The sequence below is a fragment of the Lipophrys pholis genome, assembly GCF_963383615.2.
Source record: "Lipophrys pholis genome assembly, chromosome: 15".
Lineage (NCBI taxonomy): Eukaryota > Metazoa > Chordata > Actinopteri > Blenniiformes > Blenniidae > Lipophrys > Lipophrys pholis.
This window is the reverse complement of record NC_137642.1, coordinates 15,499,126-15,522,635: the sequence shown is the minus strand read 5'-3', so window position 1 is coordinate 15,522,635 and position 23,510 is coordinate 15,499,126. Positions and strand designations below refer to the sequence as shown.

At 41.8% G+C, this 23,510-nt stretch overlaps 2 protein-coding genes across 3 annotated transcripts in view; both read right to left on the bottom strand.

Annotated features, from left to right (window-relative positions):
- dst (dystonin) overlaps positions 1-23,510 on the bottom strand; it is a 107,880-nt gene that overhangs the window by 47,130 nt on the left and 37,240 nt on the right. For both annotated transcript variants that reach the window (XM_080481787.1, XM_080481788.1), the window contains 24 exons: positions 22,502-22,595; positions 22,258-22,412; positions 21,693-22,164; positions 21,469-21,597; positions 21,290-21,367; positions 21,040-21,201; positions 20,624-20,728; positions 20,324-20,419; positions 20,110-20,235; positions 19,878-20,030; positions 19,640-19,794; positions 19,403-19,529; positions 18,992-19,175; positions 18,523-18,680; positions 18,247-18,425; positions 18,001-18,139; positions 17,720-17,913; positions 17,447-17,609; positions 17,273-17,356; positions 16,673-16,780; positions 16,473-16,571; positions 9,725-9,871; positions 8,365-8,453; positions 8,180-8,288 (listed from right to left, as the gene is read on the bottom strand). In XM_080481787.1, the coding sequence (XP_080337913.1) occupies positions 8,180-8,288; positions 8,365-8,453; positions 9,725-9,871; positions 16,473-16,571; positions 16,673-16,780; positions 17,273-17,356; positions 17,447-17,609; positions 17,720-17,913; positions 18,001-18,139; positions 18,247-18,425; positions 18,523-18,680; positions 18,992-19,175; positions 19,403-19,529; positions 19,640-19,794; positions 19,878-20,030; positions 20,110-20,235; positions 20,324-20,419; positions 20,624-20,728; positions 21,040-21,201; positions 21,290-21,367; positions 21,469-21,597; positions 21,693-22,164; positions 22,258-22,412; positions 22,502-22,595 (3,505 nt within the window). The remainder of the gene's footprint in view (positions 1-8,179; positions 8,289-8,364; positions 8,454-9,724; positions 9,872-16,472; positions 16,572-16,672; positions 16,781-17,272; positions 17,357-17,446; positions 17,610-17,719; positions 17,914-18,000; positions 18,140-18,246; positions 18,426-18,522; positions 18,681-18,991; positions 19,176-19,402; positions 19,530-19,639; positions 19,795-19,877; positions 20,031-20,109; positions 20,236-20,323; positions 20,420-20,623; positions 20,729-21,039; positions 21,202-21,289; positions 21,368-21,468; positions 21,598-21,692; positions 22,165-22,257; positions 22,413-22,501; positions 22,596-23,510) is intronic.
- Positions 9,574-15,323, bottom strand: LOC308120889 (uncharacterized protein). The gene is made up of 2 exons (XM_080481789.1): positions 12,340-15,323; positions 9,574-12,189 (listed from the first exon to the last, which is right to left on the bottom strand). Exons 1-2 carry the CDS (start codon positions 15,256-15,258, stop codon positions 10,150-10,152), a joined length of 4,959 nt encoding a protein of 1,652 aa, XP_080337915.1. The 5' UTR covers positions 15,259-15,323; the 3' UTR covers positions 9,574-10,149.

The window sequence follows — 23,510 nt, the reverse complement described above, 5'->3', positions numbered from 1 at the left end:
CTTTTTCTTCTTTGGTTTCAGGTGCAGAAGCCAGCAGAGTATCACAAGTGATATTCAGACTACTGTCACAATCCATGTCAGAATGTACTTTTTCATCCTTTTTTTCTGATGCTGAAACCAGCCGTGTACCAATCGCGGTTTTCAAACTACTCCCGCAATCCATGTCTGGATTCATTTTTTGTTTGTGCTTTTCAGATGTAGAAACCTCCTGGTTAGCACTAGAGGTATTCAAACCACTATCAAAACCAATGTCTGGATTTACTTTTCCTTCATTTGTTTCAGATGCAGAAACCAGCAGAGTATCATGAGTGATATTCAGACTACTATCACAATCCATGTCAGGATGTACTTCTTCATCCCTTCTTTCTGGTGCTGAAACCAGCCGTGTACCAATAGTGGTATTCACACTATCACAATCCATGTCTGGCCTTACTTTCCCTTCCTTTGTTCCAGATGCAGAAACCTGCAGAGTAGCAGTAGAGGTATTCAAACTACTATCACAATCCATGTCTGGATTCATTTTTTCTTTCCTCCTGTCATATGCAGAAACAAACTGAGCACCACTACTGACAGTCACACTGTTATCATAATCAATATCTGGATTTACTTTTTCTTCTTTGGTTTCAGGTGCAGAAGCCAGCAGAGTATCACGAGTGATATTCAGACTACTGTCACAATCCATGTCAGGATGTACTTTTTCATCCTTTTTTTCTGATGCTGAAACCAGCCGTGTACCAATCGCGGTTTTCAAACTACTCCCGCAATCCATGTCTGGATTATTTTTGTGTTTCTGCATTTCAGATGCAGAAAGCTGCACAGTAGCACGAGATGTATTCAAACCACTATCACAATCCATGTCTGGCCTTCCTTTCCCTTCCTTTGTTCCAGGTGCAGAAACCTGCAGAGTAGCAGTAGAAGTACTAAAACTAGGATCACAATCCATGTCTGGATTTACTACTTCTTCCCTCCTGTCATATGCAGAAACAAACGGAGCACCACTACTGACAGTCAAACTGTTATCATAATCAATGTCTGGATTAGCTTCTCCTTTCTTTGTTCCAGCTGCAGAACCCAGCAGAGTATCACAAGTGATATTCAGACTACTGTCACAATCCATGTCAGGATGTACTTTTTCATCCATTTTGTCTGATGCTGAAACCAGGCGTGTACCAATAGTGGTATTCAAACTACTCCCGCAATCCATGTCTGGATTCATTTTTTGTTTGTGCTTTTCAGATGTAGAAACCTCCTGGTTAGCACTAGAGGTATTCAAACCACTATCATAACCAATGTCTGGATTTACTTTTCCTTCCTTTGTTTCAGATGTAGAAACCTCTTGGTTAGCACTAGAGGTATTCAAACTATCATAATCCATGTCTGGATTATTTTTTTGTTTCTGCCTTTCAGATGCAGAAAGCTGCACAGTTGCACGAGATGTATTCAAACCACTATCACAATCCATGTCTAGCCTTACTTTCCCTTCCTTTGTTCCAGATGCAGAAACCTGCAGAGTAGCAGTAGAGGTATTGAAACTAGGATCACAATCCATGTCTGTTTTCATTTTTTCTTTCCTCCTGTCATATGCAGAAACAAACGGAGCACCACTACTGACAGTCAGACTGTTATCATAATCAATGTCTGGATTTACTTTTTCTCCCATCATTTCAGATGCAGAAACCAGCAGAGCACCACTACTGACATTCAAACTGTTACCACAGTCAATGGTGGGATTTACGTTTTCTTCTTTGGTTTCAGGTGCAGAAATCAGCAGAGTATCATGAGTGATATTCGGACTACTATCACAATCCATGTCAGGATGTACTTCTTCATCCCTTCTTTCAGATGCTGAAACCAGCCGTGTACCAATAGCGGTATTCAAACTATCACAATCCATGTCTGGATTCACTTTTTGTTTCTGCTTTTCAGATGCAGGAACCTGCAGAGTAGCACGAGATGTATTCAACCCACTATCATAACCAATGTCTGGATTAGCTTCTCCTTCCTTTGTTCCAGATGCAGAAACCTGCAGAGTAGCAGTAGAGGTATTCAAACTACTATCACAATCCATGTCTGTATTCATTTTTTCTTTCCTCCTGTCATATGCAGAAACAAACTGAGCACCACTACTGACAGTCACACTGTTATCATAATCAATATCTGGATTTACTTTTTCTTCTTTGGTTTCAGGTGCAGAAGCCAGCAAAGTATCACGAGTGATATTCAGACTACTGTCACAATCCATGTCAGGATGTACTTTTTCATCCTTTTTTTCTGATGCTGAAACCAGCCGTGTACCAATAGCGGTATTCAAACTATCACAATCCATGTCTGGATTATTTTTTTGTTTCTGCCTTTCAGATGCAGAAAGCTGCACAGTAGCAGGAGATGTATTCAAACCACTATCACAATCCATGTCTGGCCTTCCTTTCCCTTCCTTTGTTCCAGGTGCAGAAACCTGCAGAGTAGCAGTAGAAGTACTAAAACTAGGATCACAATCCATGTCTGGATTTACTACTTCTTCCCTCCTGTCATATGCAGAAACAAACGGAGCACCACTACTGACAGTCAAACTGTTATCATAACCAATGTCTGGATTAGCTTCTCCTTCCTTTGTTCCAGATGCAGAAACCAGCAGACGAGCAGTAGAGGTATTGAAACTACTATCACAATCCATGTCTGGATTCATTTTTTCTTTCCTCCTGTCATATGCAGAAACAAACGGAGCGCCACTACTGACAGTCAAACTGTTATCATAATCAATGTCTGGATTAGCTTCTCCTTTCTTTGTTCCAGGTGCAGAACCCAGCAGAGTATCACAAGTGATATTCAGACTACTGTCACAATCCATGTCAGGATGTACTTTTTCATCCATTTTGTCTGATGCTGAAACCAGGCGTGTACCAATAGTGGTTTTCAAACTACTACCGCAATCCATGTCTGGATTCATTTTTTGTTTGTGCTTTTCAGATGTAGAAACCTCCTGGTTAGCACTAGAGGTATTCAAACCACTATCATAACCAATGTCTGGATTTACTTTTCCTTCCTTTGTTTCAGATGTAGAAACCTCTTGGTTAGCACTAGAGGTATTCAAACTATCACAATCCATGTCTGGATTATTTTTTTGTTTCTGCCTTTCAGATGCAGAAAGCTGCACAGTAGCACGAGATGTATTCAAACCACTATCACAATCCATATCTGGCCTTACTTTCCCTTCCTTTGTTCCAGATGCAGAAACCTGCAGAGTAGCAGTAGAGGTATTGAAACTAGGATCACAATCCATGTCTGGATTTACTACTACTTCCCTCCTGTCATATGCAGAAACAAACGGAGCACCACTACTGACAGTCAGACTGTTATCATAATCAATGTCTGGATTTACTTTTTCTCCCATCATTTCAGATGCAGAAACCAGCAGAGCACCACTACTGACATTCAAACTGTTACCACAGTCAATGGTGGGATTTACGTTTTCTTCTTTGGTTTCAGGTGCAGAAATCAGCAGAGTATCATGAGTGATATTCGGACTACTATCACAATCTATGTCAGGATGTACTTCTTCATCCCTTCTTTCTGGTGCTGAAACCAGCCGTGTACCAATAGCGGTATTCAAACTATCACAATCCATGTCTGGATTCACTTTTTGTTTCTGCTTTTCAGATGCAGGAACCTGCAGAGTAGCACGAGATGTATTCAACACACTATCATAACCAATGTCTGGATTAGCTTCTCCTTCCTTTGTTCCAGATGCAGAAACCTGCAGAGTAGCAGTAGAAGTATTAAAACTAGGATCACAATCCACGTCTGGATTTACTACTTCTTCCCTCCTGTCATATGCAGAAACAAACGGAGCACCACTACTGACAGTCAGACTGTTATCATAATCACTGTCTGGATTAGCGTTTTCTTCTTTGGTTTCAGGTGCAGAAGCCAGCAGAGTATCACGAGTGATATTCAGACTACTGTCACAATCCATGTCAGGATGTACTTTTTCATCCCTTCTTTCTGATGCTGAAACCAGCCGTGTACCAATCGCGGTTTTCAAACTATCACAATCCATGTCTGGATTCACTTTTTGTTTCTGCTTTTCAGATGCAGGAACCTGCGGAGTAGCACGATATGTATTCAAACCACTATCATGACCAATGTCTGGATTTACTTTTCCTTCCGTTGTTTGTGATGCTGAAACCAGCAGACTAGCAGTAGTGGTATTGAAACTACTATCACAATCCATGTCTGTATTAATGTTTTCTTTCCTCCAGTCATATGCAGAAACAAACGGATCACCACTACTGACATTCAAACTGTTCTCACAACCTACGTCTGGATTTGTTTTTTCCTTCAGTTTTTCAGATGCAGAAATCTGCAGAGTAGCACTACTGTTGTTCAAACTGCTGCCACAATCTGGGGAAAACGCCTCTGTGAACATCTCAGTGTCATTTGCAGCCAATATCCATTCTGTGCCATCAGAGCTCTTTTGATTGATATTTTTTGCTGTACGGGCTTCAACTGATGCAGCAGGTAACTGAGAGGAGGAACTCAGTTGTTGTGGAGGAACGTGTGCTCTCCGAGCTTCAGCACTTTGACAGCGGCTGGGATCAGATTCAATATTGACACTATTTTCTGGACCAAACACTGTTTGTGGAGGAAATGCAACTCTACTGCCATCTTCTGGACTGTTTTGGTCAGTGCCACTTTCCAACAAGGGCAAAGTCTGATTCATACCCAGAGTATTGTTACTGTCTAAAGATGACCAAACAGCATTTGCATTTTTCTTGTCATTAGTTTCCCCGAAAAGAAATTTGTGGTTTGATGAGAAGGGACCTTTTTTACTTTCATCGATGGGCTCATTTTCCAGCCGGGCATTATTTCCATCACTGGAAATATCGTCTGTAGGCAGGCTGTCACATTTATAGGAGTGATGTTGAGTCTGGTTTTCATAATCAGGACTGATACTGGATGTTGTTTTACTGAGATGAGACGGACGTGACTGGGCTGCTGAAGCGGCATTTCCAATCTCATCACTGGACATATCGACTCTGGCTGCCAGTTGACTATTGCTCATGAATGGTGACTCATCGTTTTCAGTAAGCAAAGCAGATTTGTCTGTGTGACGAATACGCTGTGCAGTCAGCTCACTAAGGGAGAAGGCTGAGCTCATCTGAGGATCAAGATGACTGTGTGAGAGAAGAGAACCGTGAACATAGTGACTAATTTCTCCAGTCTCACAGCCTACATGCTGACTTCCATTATCACCCACACTCTCTTTGTTAGGATCTCCCTCATCTGCTAAATCAAGCATCATGACAGAAACCTTCCTCTCAGTGGGATGCGGCACATTTTCATCTTCACTCATTTTAATTAGACTCAAGTCCTGCGTGGAGCGTATGGAGTTTTCTTCAGGGTAAAAGCTAGCGCTGGGATCTAAGTCAGTGTGTCCTTCTTCACTTAATCTAAACTGAACTAACTTGTTCACATTGTCAATGCAGTCAGATTTTAAGAAGCTCTGCTGTTCTGTTTGATATTTGTTTAATATCATCTGTTGTGGATGAGTAGCTGCGGTCTCCTCATCTCCAAAAGGACTTATCTGTTCTGACTGCAGATCAGGCAGCTCTTCTAATGTATTTTCATCAGTTAGTCTTTTATGAGGAGTTTCCCCCATGTCATAGTACTTCCCGGAGGTACCATTCTCAGTTTCTTCAGTCTCATCCATAGTGCATGAAGCGTCAGCACGGTTAAGATTTTGTGTTTTACTGTACAGTGATGCGACGTTGTGTTGTGGTAGCATCTGACGGCTGGAGTACTTGGATTCAAATGTTGACGGTGAGTCAATGTTTCTGGTTTTCACGTAACAAGATGTGGAAGAGACTGACATTTCTGGAGAAGTTTCAGTATTGGCACCTCCATTATCAACATCTCCAAACTCTATTTGTAATCTATTGCCCCAAATATTTTCATCAAGATCGCCAGATTTTGTCCAGTTTGTGTTGTTTTGAATAACAAATTCCTCCTCCTCAACATACTCTGTAATGTCCATAACAGTGCAGGTACCACCTAAATATTTATCCAGGTCTTCTTTTAGAGACTTTCCATCAGCATGTGATTTTTTATCAGAGCTGATTCTAACACTGCCCGAAGAAACGTAACTATGAGACTCAAATGCCTCATAATATGTGCCTTCTTCAAATGCAGTCTCTTCGTTAAAGCCACAACCAAAATCTTGAGGATAAAAACTGTGTTGTACGTTTCTTAGTATCTCCTCTGTGTCCTCCTTTATGCACAGCGGCATCTCTGACTCTGCCTGTCCTGAAGCCATATTGCCATGTAAAAGCAGGTGAGTGAAACTTTGATCGGTGTTTCCAAAAAATGTTGGATCATCACAAAAGGCCTGAGCCATTTTAGAGACCTGCTCATCGAGAATTAAAACCCTCTGTCCTGACTGTGGATCGATGTAGCTGTTCATCATCAAGTATGAAATAAACAGCTGCTGAGCCTCTGAAGGTGAAGGGACGTTGAACTCTGAACTGCAGGCGGCATGATGGCATCCATCAACGGACAGATTTTTATACACGAGCCAAGATGAAAACTTTTCAATGAGGTGAGTAACATCAGGAAGAGCATCCGGGATCTCTATTGATTTCAGAATCTCTGCAGTGTACCCGTCTATGAAACAGTTTTGAATAGCATTATTGAAATCAATCACCTCAGAATTTTCTGGGATGTAAAAAGCTGCTATTTTACTCCGATTACTAAAGAGTTCACTGGAAAACTGACTGCTGGTGCTGCGTTCATCGTGCTGCGATGAAGTGGACACGGTGGTGATTTCCCCAGAGTGAGGCAAAACAACTCCCGCAAACCGCTGCTGATTCCCCAACATGATGAGGGTGCTGCAAGAGCTCATCAAATCACACTGAACAGCCGCATCCATCCTCAGACAATCACCATCCTGGAGACTCTCTACAGTATCTGATTCCTCAGTTGCAGACTTCCCTTCTTGAGAGTCACCCTCATCCACTGACATGGTCTCCTCATCTAGAAAACCATCACAAGCAGACCTAAGAGTCCTAATGTTCCTCCCTGATGTCAGTGATTTATCTCTACTGAGGCACTTCAACATCAGCCTATTAACCTCACAAGGTTCAACTGCCTCCTCGGGCTCCGAGAGCGAGAGATACTCTGCAGTGTCAGGAATCATCATATCCTGACAGGTCTTCTGCCTCTCAAGAGTCTTCACATAGACAGAAGCAGGTATTAAACCAAGCTGAAATGCTTGCTCCAGGGTCAGTGTGTCCCCTGTATAGCCTACACTCACTCCATCACCGACATGGTTGACTTCTATCAGCTTTACAATGAGATCCTCTGACATGGACCCTTCCCTAGCTGCTGCTACGTCAGACAGGGACATGGAGGTGATGTGTGAACTCTGTATGCACTTGCGTGGTTTATGCAACTCAGGGGAATGGTTCAGTGTGGATTTGTACATGTGATCTTGTCTAAGATCATCATCCCAGTCCACATGGTCATGGGGCTCAGACTGAGGGAGGGTGGAAGCTTTGCAGGATTCTGGGACAGTGGCCCCCAGCGCCTGATTGATCAGATCACTCATTAATCTGGTCCCAGCTCCAGTAGTGATTTTGATGTCCTGCAGAAAGTGGAAGAAGAAACGGTTATGTAGCTGAAATACATTCCAAAGTGTGTAATATGTAAAAGATTTACAAAACGAGACAAAAAAAAAATGGATACTCACCACCACACAAGCATGTTAAATCATTGTGCGCACAAGAGCAGGACTGCAACGGGGTTGCAACAGGAGAGTGACAAACATTTAAAGCTACCATGCCGATCTGAGGATGCAGTGTTCAGCATCTTGCAGAAAGAGTGGAGTTAGTCAAACTGCATACTGTAAGGTAACGCATCATATGATGGGATATCAGACCAAAGCTGGATGCAATTAGGCATGTTTACAGCATACTCAGGCTTTCTGGGTTTCAACTGTACAAATTTGTCTCTCGTAAAATCTCAGAGAATATAAAGTGAAATGCAGGAGAAAAATGCTGGTACTGCACAGGGGAAAAGAGTATCATGGTTAGTCATGCAATCCACACTGTGACACTGGGTTTTTTTTGTCATACAACATATGACACAATAGCTAAACACTCAAACACAAAGTCTTGTGTCCAACCTCTTCTGCAGAGGCTGTTTGATCTGAACACTGTTGGGAGATTTCATTGTATGCTTGACTGAGCGCCCTCAGCTGCTCCTGGGCTGTCGCTCTTTCCTCCTCGGTCATTCTGTAAATGAAAAACAGAGGATTAACACTGCGCAAAGGCTTTATAGGCCTATGAGGTACAGAGGTGTGAAACTCACTTGTCACTGTGTTTGTTTAGCATCGTTTGTGTGGCTCTGAGTGCTTCAGCAATTTGTTCCTTTTTAGTCACCATTTCCTCGACTGACACCTAAAACACAAACCGGTGGCGTGTTATTATTGCGGAAGAGCAGCATGACTTCACACGGGATACATTGTTCATAAAATCACACAGACAAAAGAAATATCTGAAATCAACTGAATTTGGACAGTTAAATGGGTCGTGAATGAGTTAAGCTATGGATATTAAGTTATTATTTATTAAGCTATTGATACACTCCAGTGTTTGGTGACATTTATAAACCTGAACAAAAGCTGTGTGGCCATAACAAAGCACTGTTAAAACAATTATACCTCTGACAAAATATCATATTCATGTTCAGTATTTATCCAGAATGACTTAATTAATGTGTGTGGTTATTTGTAATCACTGTATTGTGTGACACTGTTATATTTGAATGCAAGGGAACTGATTGAACATTAGAAGAAAAGTCAGAAACACAATGACAGAGAGGGTCTGTAATTCATCAAATGTAAATAGAAGGAACTGAAATGCTGATTTCTGATAATGGGATTTCCATAACACTGTGTATATGTGTATCCAATCCATACAAATAAGAAATATGATACGGTATATATTTTAATATGTGAGAAAATGACAATAGCAGGACCTTATTGGTGACACATACTGCTACTGAATCACTGATTATAATTCAGATACATAAAACCCCAAAATAAAAACATGTATCCTTTGTCAGTTACATTTTTGTCAAACTGCCATGCCAATAATACACAGTTAATGATATTTGTGATCCTTCAGTACAAAAATGTGTTATCTTTCTACTTTTAATATACTATAAAGATTATATGTGTTATACGTTTACTATTGAACCACAGTCAGAGTTTAATTGTTCTAAAGTGAGCACAGTAGTGTTTTCCAGTTTTATTTAAACTGAAAGAGCCTTACGTATATTTATTTATACATCCCAAAGTATGACTATATTTTGATTACCTGTTTCATGTTTATATATTCACGCAATGTTTTTTTTGTTTGTTTGTTTTTTTATTTGAGTGCTTGTGCAACTTGTGAATTATATTTATTGGATCAGTACGATGAAGGACATGCACAAATAAAACAAAAGAAAATTCATAATTTAAACCATATTTCCAATAAACATCAAGAGTAAAAAAATAGTTGAATTAAATCATTCAAAAAGTCTTAAAGTGTCCTTTTATTAGAAAGAATAGATTGTAACAGGAAAAGGCTGTGATATGATATTCATTAGAAAAATATAAGTTACTATGAAGTCATTTTTTCATGTATAAGCAACGTGTGTTATAGAAGATACACATATTATTTACCTGTGATTTATTAGAAGTGTCTGTGTTGGCATTATTATCTTTCAGAGAATTCCCATCATTGCTCATGGTTGGTTTCACACTGGACATCCAGTGTAATAGCTTGCTAACTTTATCACCATGCTCTCTCTTCTCCTCATCAACAGATCTCTAGAATTCAAAACAAAAATTGACCTTTGAACAAGAATGTTAATGTGACAATGAAACCATGAACAAACATACTTAAAAGAGAAGAGACCGAGGGACACTGTAAAAAAGACATTCATTGTCAAGTTAAAAAGAAAGAACCTCAAAGGTCATTATCAGTTGCATCAACCACGGGATTAAAACAGTGAAGTAAAACTACTGTTACAGCCAAGCAAAACTGTGGGAGTATCTATTTGCAGGTTTTGCATTTATACTGTGAGTATTCATGTATTTACAGTTGTTTATTGATACGCCAAAACATAGTGTAAGGTGGATTTTGGTCCAAGACCATGGACTTTTGTAGCTTCGAGTAACCTCAACCCGGTGTGGCAGTCGTACATGCTCCTCTCGAGAGCCTCCTTAAAGGTGATTTTCCTCTTTGTCTTGGGGCAGGAGAGACTGTTGGTGTGGGACTTCTCGTCTTTAAGCACAGCCACAGTTGCTTTGTCAACAAGGCCAATCTGAATGACTTCTTCAGGTGAGACTCTGTCATGAGTGTCAGGGTTTATCAGTCCTCCAGTCAGTAGCTGGAATTCAACGCAGCGAATGCCAGCATCCTTTGGGAAGAGCTCTTCCTGCACGGCCTGAGACACAGACAAAGTCTTTGCGGTCTTTGGGTGAACGATACCGTTGAAGGCCTGCTCAAACAGCTGGAGCTGCTCATTTAGTGACTCATCTAACAGACCTCTTTTGACAGCCTCAGAAAGATTAACTTTTTCTCCAGAGCAAGGGTCACATATTCCTCCAGTGCAGGCCTGAGCCTCTAATAGTCGCAAGGCAGTCGATCTATCAGTTAAGCCCTGTTGGAAGCCCTGCAGAATTGACACCCTCTTCTTCTGAGTGATGTCCCACAGACCAGCGATGGGGCTGTTCACATCTTCCACAACAACCATTCTGGAAAATATGATGTCTGTAATCTCACAGATGCTTAGAAGACCGTTGCGGTAGCTCTCCAGCTCAGATTGTTCAAGAAACCTCTGACTTAGAGCAGACTCGAGGCAAAGCTGACGACCACTTTTGGCATCGGTAAGGACATGAAGCGGTTTTCCACTGGGATCCACGGTGGACGTCTCGTTCCACTCACTCTCTTGCTGAGACAGAAACAGATAAGTGCTCTTGTCGATGTGCTTCCCCTTGAACGCTTCATACGTTGACATTTCAGCGCCGCAGCTGCTGTTGACAATGGACACTCTGTGAGAACTCATTGGAGACGTGTTTGTTAGATGTCTCTGACCAAAGGGAAAGAGGAACACACCGCCGTCGATGTCAAACACGCATGCTTTGAGTAAGTCAGAGTAGTATGCTTTCTGTCCCGTGTCAGGGTTGTGAAAGCCTTTGAGGCTACTTGCTGGATCACATAGACTCTGCAGAGTCTCTTTGTTCAGGAGGCCCTGGTCAACAGCCATGGACGGTGGCACCCTTACACCAGTCTCTGGGTCTATAAGCCCGCCAGTTGCAACCTGGACCTCAAGGATCTTTTTGCCTTTGTATCTATCAAGAATCCTTTGCTCGATTGCCTGAAACACAGACATCTTTTTGCCCTTAAAGATGTACCCGCTAACAGCTTTCTCCATCTCCATGAGTCTATCTTTTAGGCCTGCCTCTACGATCCCTCTCTCCACTGCCTCACTGACTGAGTGTGTTTGTCCTGTGGTCAGATCTGTGAGGTTTCCTGTTGCGGCCTGAGCTTCAAGTAATTCAAGCGCATACGTCTTTGCGAGGAAGCCCTTTTCAGCGGCTTCAAGGAAGGATACCTTTTTCTTGCTCGACTCCACGTAAATTCCCACAATAGCGGTTGGCCTGCCTGAATTCTGAGGAAGCAACGCCTGAACTTGTTCCATCGTGATGAGGCCCTGTTCAAACTTTTGCAAAACCTCCTCATCTAAGAACCTGAACCTGATGAGGCGTTGAATAGTTGCACTGCCTTCTGGAAGGCTTTGGGAGACTGAATATGCCGTATTGAGTTTTCTATCACCATCTTTTGTAGTTTTCCCCGATGATGTTACAGCTTCACTCATTTCTTTGATTCGATAAGTTCTTGTCTTGCTGGAACTCGTTTCATTGGACTGTTGGCCTTTTAGTCCGCATAGAGCCATGTATCCATGTGTTGTGACGCTTTGCACATGTTTTTGTAGCAGGTTGGGAGTTTGATAGTTGGAGCTGCTTAACGTTTCTGTGGTTGTTGAATCGTGTGGGAGGCCTCGGCTGTGAGAAACGTTGGCTTGATCTTGCTTGACTTGTGTAATTCCTTCAAGAGTGGGTCCTGTCTTGACAATTGAAGTCTGTAAATGTGACATTACAACAAGTTTTGAGTTACACATGTAAACACTCAATAACATCAAGGAGCAAGAATTTGCAGTTTTACATTTTAACGTGTTTAGATTTTGTATTGGATATGATATAATTGTGCAATAATGCTGAAAGAGCCGTACCTCTGCGGAGCCTTTCATTTTGTGTATGTCGTTGTCCATTTTCCATTTCACGTCGTCTTTTGCGGACGCCATTTTCTGCATCATGTTGACGTCGGGTTTCATCTTGTTATCGTCCACATTCAGCATCAGAAGCGTTTCCTGCAGGCTATTCACCTCTTTCATGCACGACTCAATTTTCTCCCGGAGAGCTTTCGCTTCGTTGTCTTTCATCGTCAGTTTCCACTCGCTGTCCCTGAACAGCCGCTCAAACTTTGCTGATTCATTTGATTGTGTGTTGCAAAGGCTTTGCAAAGCAGCAATTTTTGAGTTGAGTTTGGTTTTGTCATCCTCAAGTTGGCCAATTTCTGATTTTGTCTTCGAAAAGTCTTGCATCAGCTGTATTTTTTCTTGCTGCAGCGTTTCCAGTTTGCTCTGCAGCTGTTGGTCTGCTTGCTGATTTGTGGTTTCCACGGTGGTTCGGTGCACCGTTCTCATCTCCTTCACATCTTGTGTGAAATACTTGTTCAGTATCTCGGCTAATTGCGCGATATGGTTTGATTTCCCACTGTCACCTGTGATTTCTGACTTCAGCAAAATAAGCTTCTTCTCTATTTCTGACTGTACGAGCAGCAACTGCCTCTCGTAGCCCTCTTTCTGAAGCTCCAGCTTACTTTTAAGTTCCTCCAGCATTTTCTTGCACTTGTCCAGTTGCTCTTCCATCTGCTCGGACCTCAGCTGAAGGACAGAGTTTTCTTTTTGCTTTAGTTCAGCCTCCGTTTGCGCATGTTGCAGCTTATCTTTCAGCATTCGGACCTCTGATCCCAGAGAGATGTTTTTCTCCAGCGCCTCGGTTTTCTCCCTCTTCAGGATTGTGTTCTCGTGTTGGAGATTTGATCGTGATTTATCAGAAGTGGACATCACGTCTGTGATACTTGCTTTATTCCTTTGAAGCTCAGACTCCAGCTGCATTATTTTTGACTCCTTGGCTTGTCTTTGTTTGGTTTCTCTAGCTAATTCATCCTTAGTTCTTTGCAGAGACGTGTTTAACTCTGAAAGTTTAACATTTAAGCTCTCAACCTTCCTCTCCATGGCTCTTTCACCGTTCTGAAGAGTGTATATTTCCTGCCTCATGGTTTCTGAGATTGTCTCCGTGCTGCTCGCTAAATCCTGAGCATTATATTTATGCTTGAAGAGCTCTTCTTCTGCTGCCTTTAGTTTATTAAGATGTCTTTTACTCTCAGCTGACTCTTTTAGAAGCTCTGCATTTTTCCTATTCACCATGGCATTAAAATCATTGATTTCTGCATTTTGCAACTCAACCTTCTGATTGGCCAAATTCCTCTCGGCAAACGCAGACTTCAGTTCTGATTTCAATGATGCAATTTCTTGCTCATAACTGGAAATATTTGATTTCAAGGTTTTGACTTTCTGCTCCAGTTCAGGCAACTTCTTTACCGCCTCGCCGTAATCTTGCAGTTTAATTTGAAGCTCGTGGGAGGTTTGAGATCTCTTATTTAGCTCCTCCTCAACTATCTTGACTTGGGATTTGGTGCCTTCGACCTGAGACTTGAAGATTTTAATTTGCTGATCCTTGCCGTCAATTTCCATTGTCAGCTGATCAAGTTTGGCTCGCATATCTTTCAAATTCTGTTCCGTCTCTTTGTTAGTTTGCTTCAGCTCATCCATTTTTCTCTGCAGTTGAGAAGCAACTAACTCACTTTTCTCCAGGTCTGCTTCAAGAGTTTTACATTTGAGCTCAAATGTCTGCTCTGATCTTTTCAGTGAGGTATTATCTTCTTTAACTGCTTCGAGTTGCCGTTTCCAGCTATCGATCTCTCTCTTTAAAGACTTCACTTTTTGCTCAGCGACAGATCTCTCTTTTTCCAGTGATTCTATTTGAATCTGAAGGCCTCTAATGTCACCGTCAGACGAGACGTTTATCCTTGTCAGCTCATTGCATTTAAACTTAAGCTGATCTATCGCTGCCTGTTTGGAGACCACCTCTTCCTCTAAATTGGTAATTTTGTAACTGTTTTCCTGCTCGATGGAGCTTTTCTTCTGCAGTTCTCCCTGGGTGACCTTCAGCTGCTCTTTAAGGCCCTCAACCTCAGTGCTTTGGAAAAAGGAGTTTTGTTCCAGCGAGGACTTTGCTCTCTGCAGAGATCGGATTTGTTCTTGTAGTTCATTCATAGATTTTTTCATAAACTGCATTTCCTGCTGGAGATCCTCTGCTTTCTGTCTCATCTGGGTCCTCTCTGATTCCATGTCCATCTGCAGCTTCATTACTCTGTTATTGCTGTCGTCCAGCAGCTTTTTATAACTCTGTGCCTTCTCCTCTGCCATTTCAGCTTTTTTCTGGACCAGAACCAGCTCCTCTACTTTCTGCTGTAGCACGTCCACCATCACACTGTCATGTTCTTTCGCTGCGTTTGACTTCTGTTCGCTCTGAATTGATGCCTGGCTATCAAACGCCAGAGACTCTTGAGTTGAGTCGGTCCTTTTAGCCTGGGCCTGGCTCTGCAGTTCCTCCTCTCTCACAATGACAGATTCTTCCACAATTATATTTCTTTTAAGTTTGGGATCCAGCGTTTTAAGATCTTCGTCATTGTTTGTTTTCTTTGAGAGCTCTTCCAGTTTCTTTTGAGCGAGAGACAATGACGCCTCCGACTGTTCGATGAACAATTTTGCATGTTGCAGTTCTTGCTCGCTCGCGGCTTGGTCTTTAACCGCTATCTCTAACTTAATGCAATACTGGTTTACATCATGCTCGAGCTGTGATTTCTTAAAGTTTAGATCATCTATCATCTTTTGCTGTCTTTCGATTTCCCCCCGCTGTTGTTCCAGCTGTCCTTGTCTTTCACAGAGCAAAGCTTCCTGTTCCTCCACGCGAAGCTTCAGCTCACTAATCTCTACTTCCCCTGTGGTTTTGAGGAGCTCCATATCCTCGGTCCATTTTGCATTCTCTGCTGTTTCAAAAGCTTTTCTTTTCTACAATGCAAAAAAATGAGTCATCCACGGTGTCACATTCGACTAAATACTGTCAATTCAATGGCATTGATAGTTTGAAGCCATTTCTCCAGGAATTTCATGTTACAACACATTTTGAACCCTTTATCAGGCAAGTGACCATTGTTGATCGCTTGTGTATCTCTTTATGTTCCCTTCTAAACTAAAGCTAGCAAATTAAATGGATATGCTAAAAAATAGAAAAAAAATTGTTGCACTAAATATTGAGATAGCTGTAAATGTCGTAGCATTGTTACTTTCATTAAGCATCTGATTTTTCCTAGTACATGCACTTAATTGATGTATTTATCTTAAATATGTGAAAGGACTGCGTTTTAACATTTGTACAGTACACAGACTATGACTGTGATAGAACCTTTTTCACGCATGAACCTAATAAGTCTAGTAGGTCATACTCAGTGTACTTTTTGTGTAAATAACACAATGTATTTCATGATAGTAGTACTCAAGAATAAATAAACCTCATTTAGAGAATATTTTAACAACAAATCCTAAGATATGTGTGGTTTTGGTCAAATGTACACAATCTGGCCTTGTTTAAAATTTTGAATTTATTTCTGCGAGTGCCCTCTAAAGGGGGTCAAAAAATATCCCCATATTGGATTTTAAATGGATTTTCAAATGAATTTAATTGTATTCATTCATCTGGACTGTTTTACTGTCACAACACAAAATCCTGGAGAGGCTTTTTTTGGTCTGAGACAGAGAGACTAACATAAGAAAAGGGTTTGAATCAAAGAGATAAATAACAAGGTGTTGCCACCCAGGAAGTCACCGTCCCCAGCAAGGACCCACTACGCATGCAGACATGCACCACTGTCCTTTGCTTCATTAGTCCACTGAAGCAAATGGTCTTCCCTCTGGATGTGCCGGCCATATCGCAAAGATATGACCCTTGGAGAAAGTCAAGATGTAAGCGGCATAATAAAGAGACACATTGGCGTGTTTTGGGCTGGTTTGTAGGATTTTCCTCTGAGTAGTTTACAAAAAAAGTGTTGATGCAAAAGATAAGACATAGAGACCATGCAAAGCTCAGGCTAGATTAGCTTCGTCTTTTTAAGGAAACCAATAAACCCCGAAAAGCTGAGTATCAAAAGCCAGGAGTTAAAAACATGTAAAAAGTTCACCTCCTCATCTTCTGTTCTCTTGAGTGTTTCGCTGGCAAACTTCACAAACTGTGTCATCAGGGTCACCAACGCAGTGTAACGTGTTCGGAGATCCATAAACTGCAATTTCAAACAGATGAACAAATAATTATGTCACTAAGCAGTCAGTGTTCACTGAGAGCTAATTTTACTCTGCTGATAAATATAAATTGTTGCTTTACCTCCTGCTGAATGGCATCAGAAGAGCTATTCAACCTGCGCTTCTTAAGGGGAGATTTGTGTTGGGAATCCACCATTGCCCTGAATGTCATCAGCTGAAGTTCATAATCCTTAAAAAACAGAGTTGAAAGGTGCAGAATGTAAATTTCCAAACTTCTCCTAACCGCAGCCTCTTAAGTTTTGCAGTACAGGTTTACACCACAAGAGGATGTATTCACTCGACACAACAATGACTCCTTATTAGTATACAGGGCTGTAGTGTAAATGATAAGCAGGGGCAAACATTTTGACCAGTGGGCCCATTATAAAACACTGTTTTAGCCATTTATCTCTTATTCTTGTTAAATCACAAGTCTTAAATTTTACACATTCCCCACTTACAATAATATTCCATCTACACATCTATCTTCTATACTGCTTAATCCTGTGCAATGTGTCCCTCTAACAATATCTTGAAATTTTGCAAATATTCCATTTCCATTTCTAAAAATATTACACTATACAAATATATACTGTAAATTCATAAAGAACTCGTGCATTTCTATCCACAATTCAAAGTGAAAAGGTGAGTTACAGGATAAAAACAAGTTCAAACAAATTACCTTAATGGCAGACGAGTAGTTTTCTGAGTACTTCTGACAGTCATCAATTCGCCCCTGAATTTGTTCAATCTCAGCAACAAGGACCTACAAAAATAAACAAAGCGTAAACATATAATTTATCTATAAATGACGTACATGTGCTCCTTGTGCTTGTGTGGCACTGTATTTTCCTACCTTCTGTTTGTTTAACAGCTCAGCAAGCGCCTTGCTGTCGTCAGGTTTGTTTTCTTGAGCCTTCAGCTGTGTCGCCTCCATTTCTCTGACCCACTCATCAAGACTGCCGAAGGAGTCTTTGTAGTGCTTCAGTGATTTGCTGATACCATCCAGGTCTCGAAGCCTGAAATTGGATGAGCAGCTCAGGCAATGGTACGTTGTTTGCGTGCACACGTGGCGCGTGTGTGGTCATAGGTTTAATATGAAAATTAATGGAAACAAAAACACACAAACCTGCCATCAATCTGAGAGTGTATGTTCTGCCATCTCTCACTCAGCTGATCTGCCTTCTCTTTATGCCAGTCCAGGTCAAAGTCTCGCTCATTGTGAGCCTTGAACATGCGATCACTGACGACGCGTGCTTTCTGCAGCTCGTCCTCCATGTCATGGAAAACCTCCTGCTTTTCATCGATTTCCGTCCGCCATTGCTGTGATCACGGAGAGCAGCGATCATTTACTGAATTTATCAAAACTGGCATTGAGGGTGAAATGATGTATTTAATTCAGTGCTTTACCTTCAGCGTAGAAATGACACTTTCAATAGATTTGACATCAGAGTTTATGGCTTCTTCCTCATAAAGTTTGGATTCAAAGGCCTTAACTAAAGCCTCTGCACTCTGACTGTGTTCCACCACCAAACTCACGGTTTTCAGTCTGCAAAACGAGAGGAAATGCATTCAGAGCTCCGCTACACCTTCAATTAGGCTGCATACAAATATGTCTACTTTGTTTACTAAGGGGCAATGAAAGAAGATTCTTACTTGTCCAAATAAATGGCAGACATAGAGTGCACTTGGCTCATACTCTGAATGAGCACAGACAGTTCAGAGGAAAGTGTTGGTGCAGATGGCGACCCCGCAGCCTGTCTGAGGAACAGCTCACACTTCTCCTTCATGACATCCAGGTCCTCCTTCAGCTTATTAAGCTCCGTTGCCTTCTTCTGCAAAGTGGCATGCAGATAAATCATGTGAAAACCTTAACATCAGCCATGTTTATAAATGGAGAAAGCCTATTGAAGCCCAGATGTGTTTTAGTACCTCATGCTCTGTGATGCGCTGCAGGCTCTGCTCCAGGTCGTCTCTTTCCAGTGGCGTGCGGATTTGCCTGATCAGGCGTTCTTCGTGGGCCTCCAGATGCATCCGGAAGTTACGTATTTCTGAGATGTATTGATTGTACACTGACTCCTCGTGTTCCTCTGTTGGCCATAGAATAGAAAAAGTGAATTCAAAATAGCAGCAGTTTGAGAGGCATTACATGATCAAACACAATTTGAATACTCCTCTGGATGGCATCATTATTCCAAATCTTTGGCAGTACACTTATGACTGCCAAGATGAATATGTATGCACACATATGGGTGTGCTTGTTTACATATAACCTTGCAACTTCACAACATACCAAATAAATCTTCAGCCATATATTCTAGTAAAGAACTCAAAACTGCATTTGATAGACAGTTAGGGCAGGAGGTTCCTTGGAAGTAGGAGAAGGGGATCGATGTCTTGCCTCTTTCTGCAGATCGGAGCAGTTCCTGGTAGTACTCCTTGCAGGCTACCACGTCTCTCTCCAGCTGGGTGCAGTCTGCCACAGTGAACACCTCCGACTCCTCGCTGTCTTCCAGGAACTCGTCAAAGTGAGACTCCAGGTTGCTCAAAACCTGCTGATGCTCGCCAGGTAACATGGTCTTTATCTGCAATGGTCAGAGATTAAAGGTTTTAGGACACTCCTGCATGTCCTAATCCAAGCTCACACATTTTCAGGATGAAAACATAAAAAAAGAAAACAGAGAGCCAATTAATACCTAAAAACTAAAACTAATAATTATACTTTATTAATCTCCTCGGGGAAATTCTCTAATTATGAGTCATTATCAGCGGACAAGATCAATTAAAAGTAAAGGCAATGAGTTAAACATACTGAGGACACGTTCCAGTTGCGAATGGCTCGTATGTCAGCCATGAGATAATGATAAGACGCCACACTCTTCATGTTGATATGGGAGTGGTGCCACAGTGCCAGGTTGTTCTGGTATACTTGCTCAATTCTGCAGGAAAAGCAAAAAGGTTCACTTAAAAAGTAGCATCAAACTGCATTTGAATCTCATAATCCAGCTAAATTTACAGAAAATACTGAAATAGTCCTTAAGTGTCTCACCTTGTAGCCATGTCCACAGCCTCTTTGTTGGGCGGAGGAACGGTGAAGCAAACAGAAGGCACCATGGCCTCGTTTCCTGCTGGGTTGATGACTTTCCACTTTGCCCGGTGAGCGTTATTGGCCAGTACGCACTCATCATCTTTGTAAATTGTAATCTGAGAGAGAGAAATAGTGACATTATAGTTTTATCATCTTGCATTTAGGAGATAAGATGACATTAAATTTTGGCAAACCATACCTCGATCTGTCGATAATCGCAGATTGCTTTCACAGGGATGGAGGACCGCAGGGAATTTTCAGGGTTTCGAGGCCTGAGCTGGACAATATTTTTGGCCCTTCCCACTAACCCAGCCACTGTGTTTCTGTACTGAAGGAGCTCCTCTTTCTCATCCTAAGGACACATAGAAAATAATTTTTTTTCTTAAGGTCTCTTCCCCTTATTCACACCTCGTGTATTTCTGTCACATTACCATGGACTCCTGAATGAGATCCTCCAGTCTGTGCAGGCTGCTTGTTCGATCACAGCTGTATTTTCTTTGAATTGAGTCCTGCAGGTTTTTCAGGTAGTCCAATGACTCTTTGGCATCGCTGAAATACTGCAAAGTGGAACAGAATGTGACTTTAGATGTGACAAGCACATAAGAATGGCTGTATTTAATCAAAAAGTCACAGATTGCACCTCACCTCAAAATAAACAGCATTCTCCTTGAGGTGCTGTTCTACACAAGAGCACAGCTGTAAAATCCAACTCCACTGTGTCTGCATTGCAGCTCTGTATGCCTGGAAGAAAAAACATAAAGAAGAGTTCACGCAAAAAAAAGCTGTGGCGTAATGGCTGAAAAACTACAAGCTGAGGCAGGACTTCAAAATCTCTTAATGATAGGATGCAGGGTGGAGGCCCTACTGCTCGTCCAAAATCTGAAACTGAATTGTGATGCTGACCGCAGAGCTAAGTATCCAGGAAACACACACACAAGGGCTTACTTCAATAGTTAGCCTGGCTGGGTGGTTCTTGAGCATGAGGCGTTCTGCTTTGTCCTGCACAGACTTGATGGTTTCCTCCTTTTCATCCAGCTCCCTCATCAAATCCTGTATAAAGACATTATGCTGAGTATCACTGGCATTCATCCATGACAAAGGACTCCATCATCTCACGCAATTGCATATCATGTCTCAGCGTCACAAATATCAAATTAACACTGACAACCTCTACTCGTACATTTCTTTTATTGATACTGAATAAAAACTGGAACAAGTTAGACAAAACTATGCAACCCTGTAAAAACTGCAACAGAGCAAGTTATTGTTATCTCTGTTATTCTGTAAACACTGATGTTTCCACAGATCAAGTTAAGCACGACAAAAATAAACACACTTTCAGAGGCAGAACAGTTACTCACAGCATGGTAATCTCTCTTCTTCGAGACGTGGCTGTTGCGATCACTCCAGTCAAAGGCCACCTCCTCCTCCTCCTTCTCATTCAGCCAGATGAGCTCCTGGGTTGCCTGCGACACAAAGTCATGCAGGCTCTCCAGGTTGCTCTGCCGCTCCATTGAGCAGGTCTAAAAATCACAAGAGTTTGTAACAGTCAGTCGACAACAAAAGCTCTATTAGTTTGTAGCAATTGGAAGAGACTTGAAATGGACTTACCAACAACCTTTCATACTGCCTTTCCAGTTTGCTTAGCTTGTCTGAGTAAGTTATCTTCAGGGGGATGGTCATCTGAATCTGGAGAAAGAATAAACACAGTGAGCGGAGAATAGCTAATAACAATGTTATGGAATTTCTACTCGAGTTGTAAGCAAGATAGAAATAAAAATAAAACTAACGTCAGTCAGTTTGGCGTCTTTAAGACTCATCTGAAATTCTTCAATGGCTCTATGCACATTTTTGTGGTTTGCTAAATGCATTTGCACACTGGGCAGGTCAGAACCCCACTCTGAGCGCTCCAACTGGATCTTTGCAAAAGAAAGAAAAAAAATATTCAATGTCCGTCTCGAGAGTTTAACAATTGCAGCAACAACAACACAAAAAAATCGTGCTGAATATTCACCTGCATTTCTTCCACCCAGTTCAGGAGATCCTGAACATATTTCATGTTGACCTCCTCATCCGTCATGTTGGGGTCTGCCAGAGAGGACTTCAGCAAAGGCTTTCGGATCTGAATATGTTTCAGCTGCATGAGCCCACTGGGGTCCATGCCACCGCCACCACTTCCCATGTAGCTCTGGACCGAAGCGGGCTGCATACTGGGAGTCAAGGCGGGCGTCATGGAGGGAGTCAGGCACGGTGTAAGGCTAGAGGTGAATGTGGATCCAGGGGTACCTAACCCCCCTGGGCTAAGTGCAGGAGTGAGGGCTGGTGTCAGGCTTGAGTTGATATTGTGGGAAAAGCCAGAGTTCAGGCTTTGCGTGATGCCAGAGATCATCATTTTGGTTTGTTCTGTTGTCAGAGTGCGACCTTTGCTGTAGATGGAGGAACATTCGGCTCTCATTGTGAGAAGATCATCCCGAAGTTTTGATACCCTGGAATAAGAGAAACAACAATATGAGATATCCTTATCTAAAACTCTTAAGAGATTTACATAATTTTAGTATGAAAGAGGATCAACTTTGTACCTTTGGACAAGCTGGTCTGCAAATGGAAATTTCCCATCCAGAAGAATTTGGATGTCCACAACTTGCTGCCTGAGGATATTCTCACACTCCAACAGGTAACCAGCAATCTCTGCTTCATTTATGAACTGGATGCCAGACTCTAAACGTTTTGCATCCTTAGAAAGGGGAGAAAAAAAAGCTGAAGCATATACATATCTATATTTATAAACAGCCTTATGCGACATTACGTTTGCACCTAACTTACAGACTGCAGGGCCGTTCTTGCCATTGCCAGCTTGTCCTCGCCATTGACACAGTCCCGTTGCACCCTGTTGGCCATCTGCTGCAACATCTCAAGCCTTCAAAAGAAAAAAATAGACATATAGTTGTTTTATGTATATTATTCAAGTTAATTCTATTGTACATATTAAGCCTCCGAGCCATGAAATTCAGAACAGAGCACGACAATAACCGAGCAGCAGAGATAAAACAAAATAAATAAAAAATTGGAAAGAAAAGTGATGTTTTCTTAAGATATAAATATATTAAAGTTGAAAAAGCTTCACACAAGTAAAATAAGTACACTGTCATCTCACCTGGATCCAAAAGCAATGTTGTTATTGAGAAATACCGAGCTGTTTATTTGTAAAGGTTCACTCAGGCGGATGTCATTGGAGCCATAGCTGGCGAAGCTACTGTTGCTGACGGACGAGAGCCCACTCAAATAAGCCATCTTACTTCAGATTATCAGCGCTATCACCAGCTTCAAAAACAGCCACTGTTTTCCATCTTCACCATCCCGGTCTTGACTTAAACTTTGACAGCCTGACTGCAGACATGCTTATGCCCAACTGACGGGATGGCTCCAGACCTGCTCCTATTTATAGTGTCACAGCCAGGTGCGGCGCACGTACAGAATCCCACCCTGAAACTCTATGCTGCCCTTGAGGGACAAATATCAGATACAGGTTGAGACAGCACCACACTCTGAGAGGTGAGACTGTTTGAAACGCTGCCAAATGCCTGCAATTGCTGTTTCTGCCCATATGCACCACGCCCTGCATTGATGCTGTAAATGTACTGTGTTTTTTAGACACATGAATGCAAGAATCAAAAAATCAGCCTTTCTAAACTTGTGTCAACAGAAAAACTCAAAAGAGGATATTTCAGTTGCCATAGAAACCAGAAATACATGGCACAAACAAATATTGATGGAAGGAGAACAGAAAGAGTTCAAACTTTTTTGTAAGTTTGTGTAAGAACCAGATATGTCA

Bases quoted from the DNA above. Each gene is read 5' to 3' on its own strand.
- LOC308120889 (XM_080481789.1), bottom strand. From the start codon at position 15,258: ATGGAGCTCCTCAAAACCACAGGGGAAGTAGAGATTAGTGAGCTGAAG. The intron at 12,190-12,339 runs GTACGGCTCTTT...TCACATTTACAG, and splicing joins AAATGAAAGGCTCCGCAGAG to ACTTCAATTGTCAAGACAGG.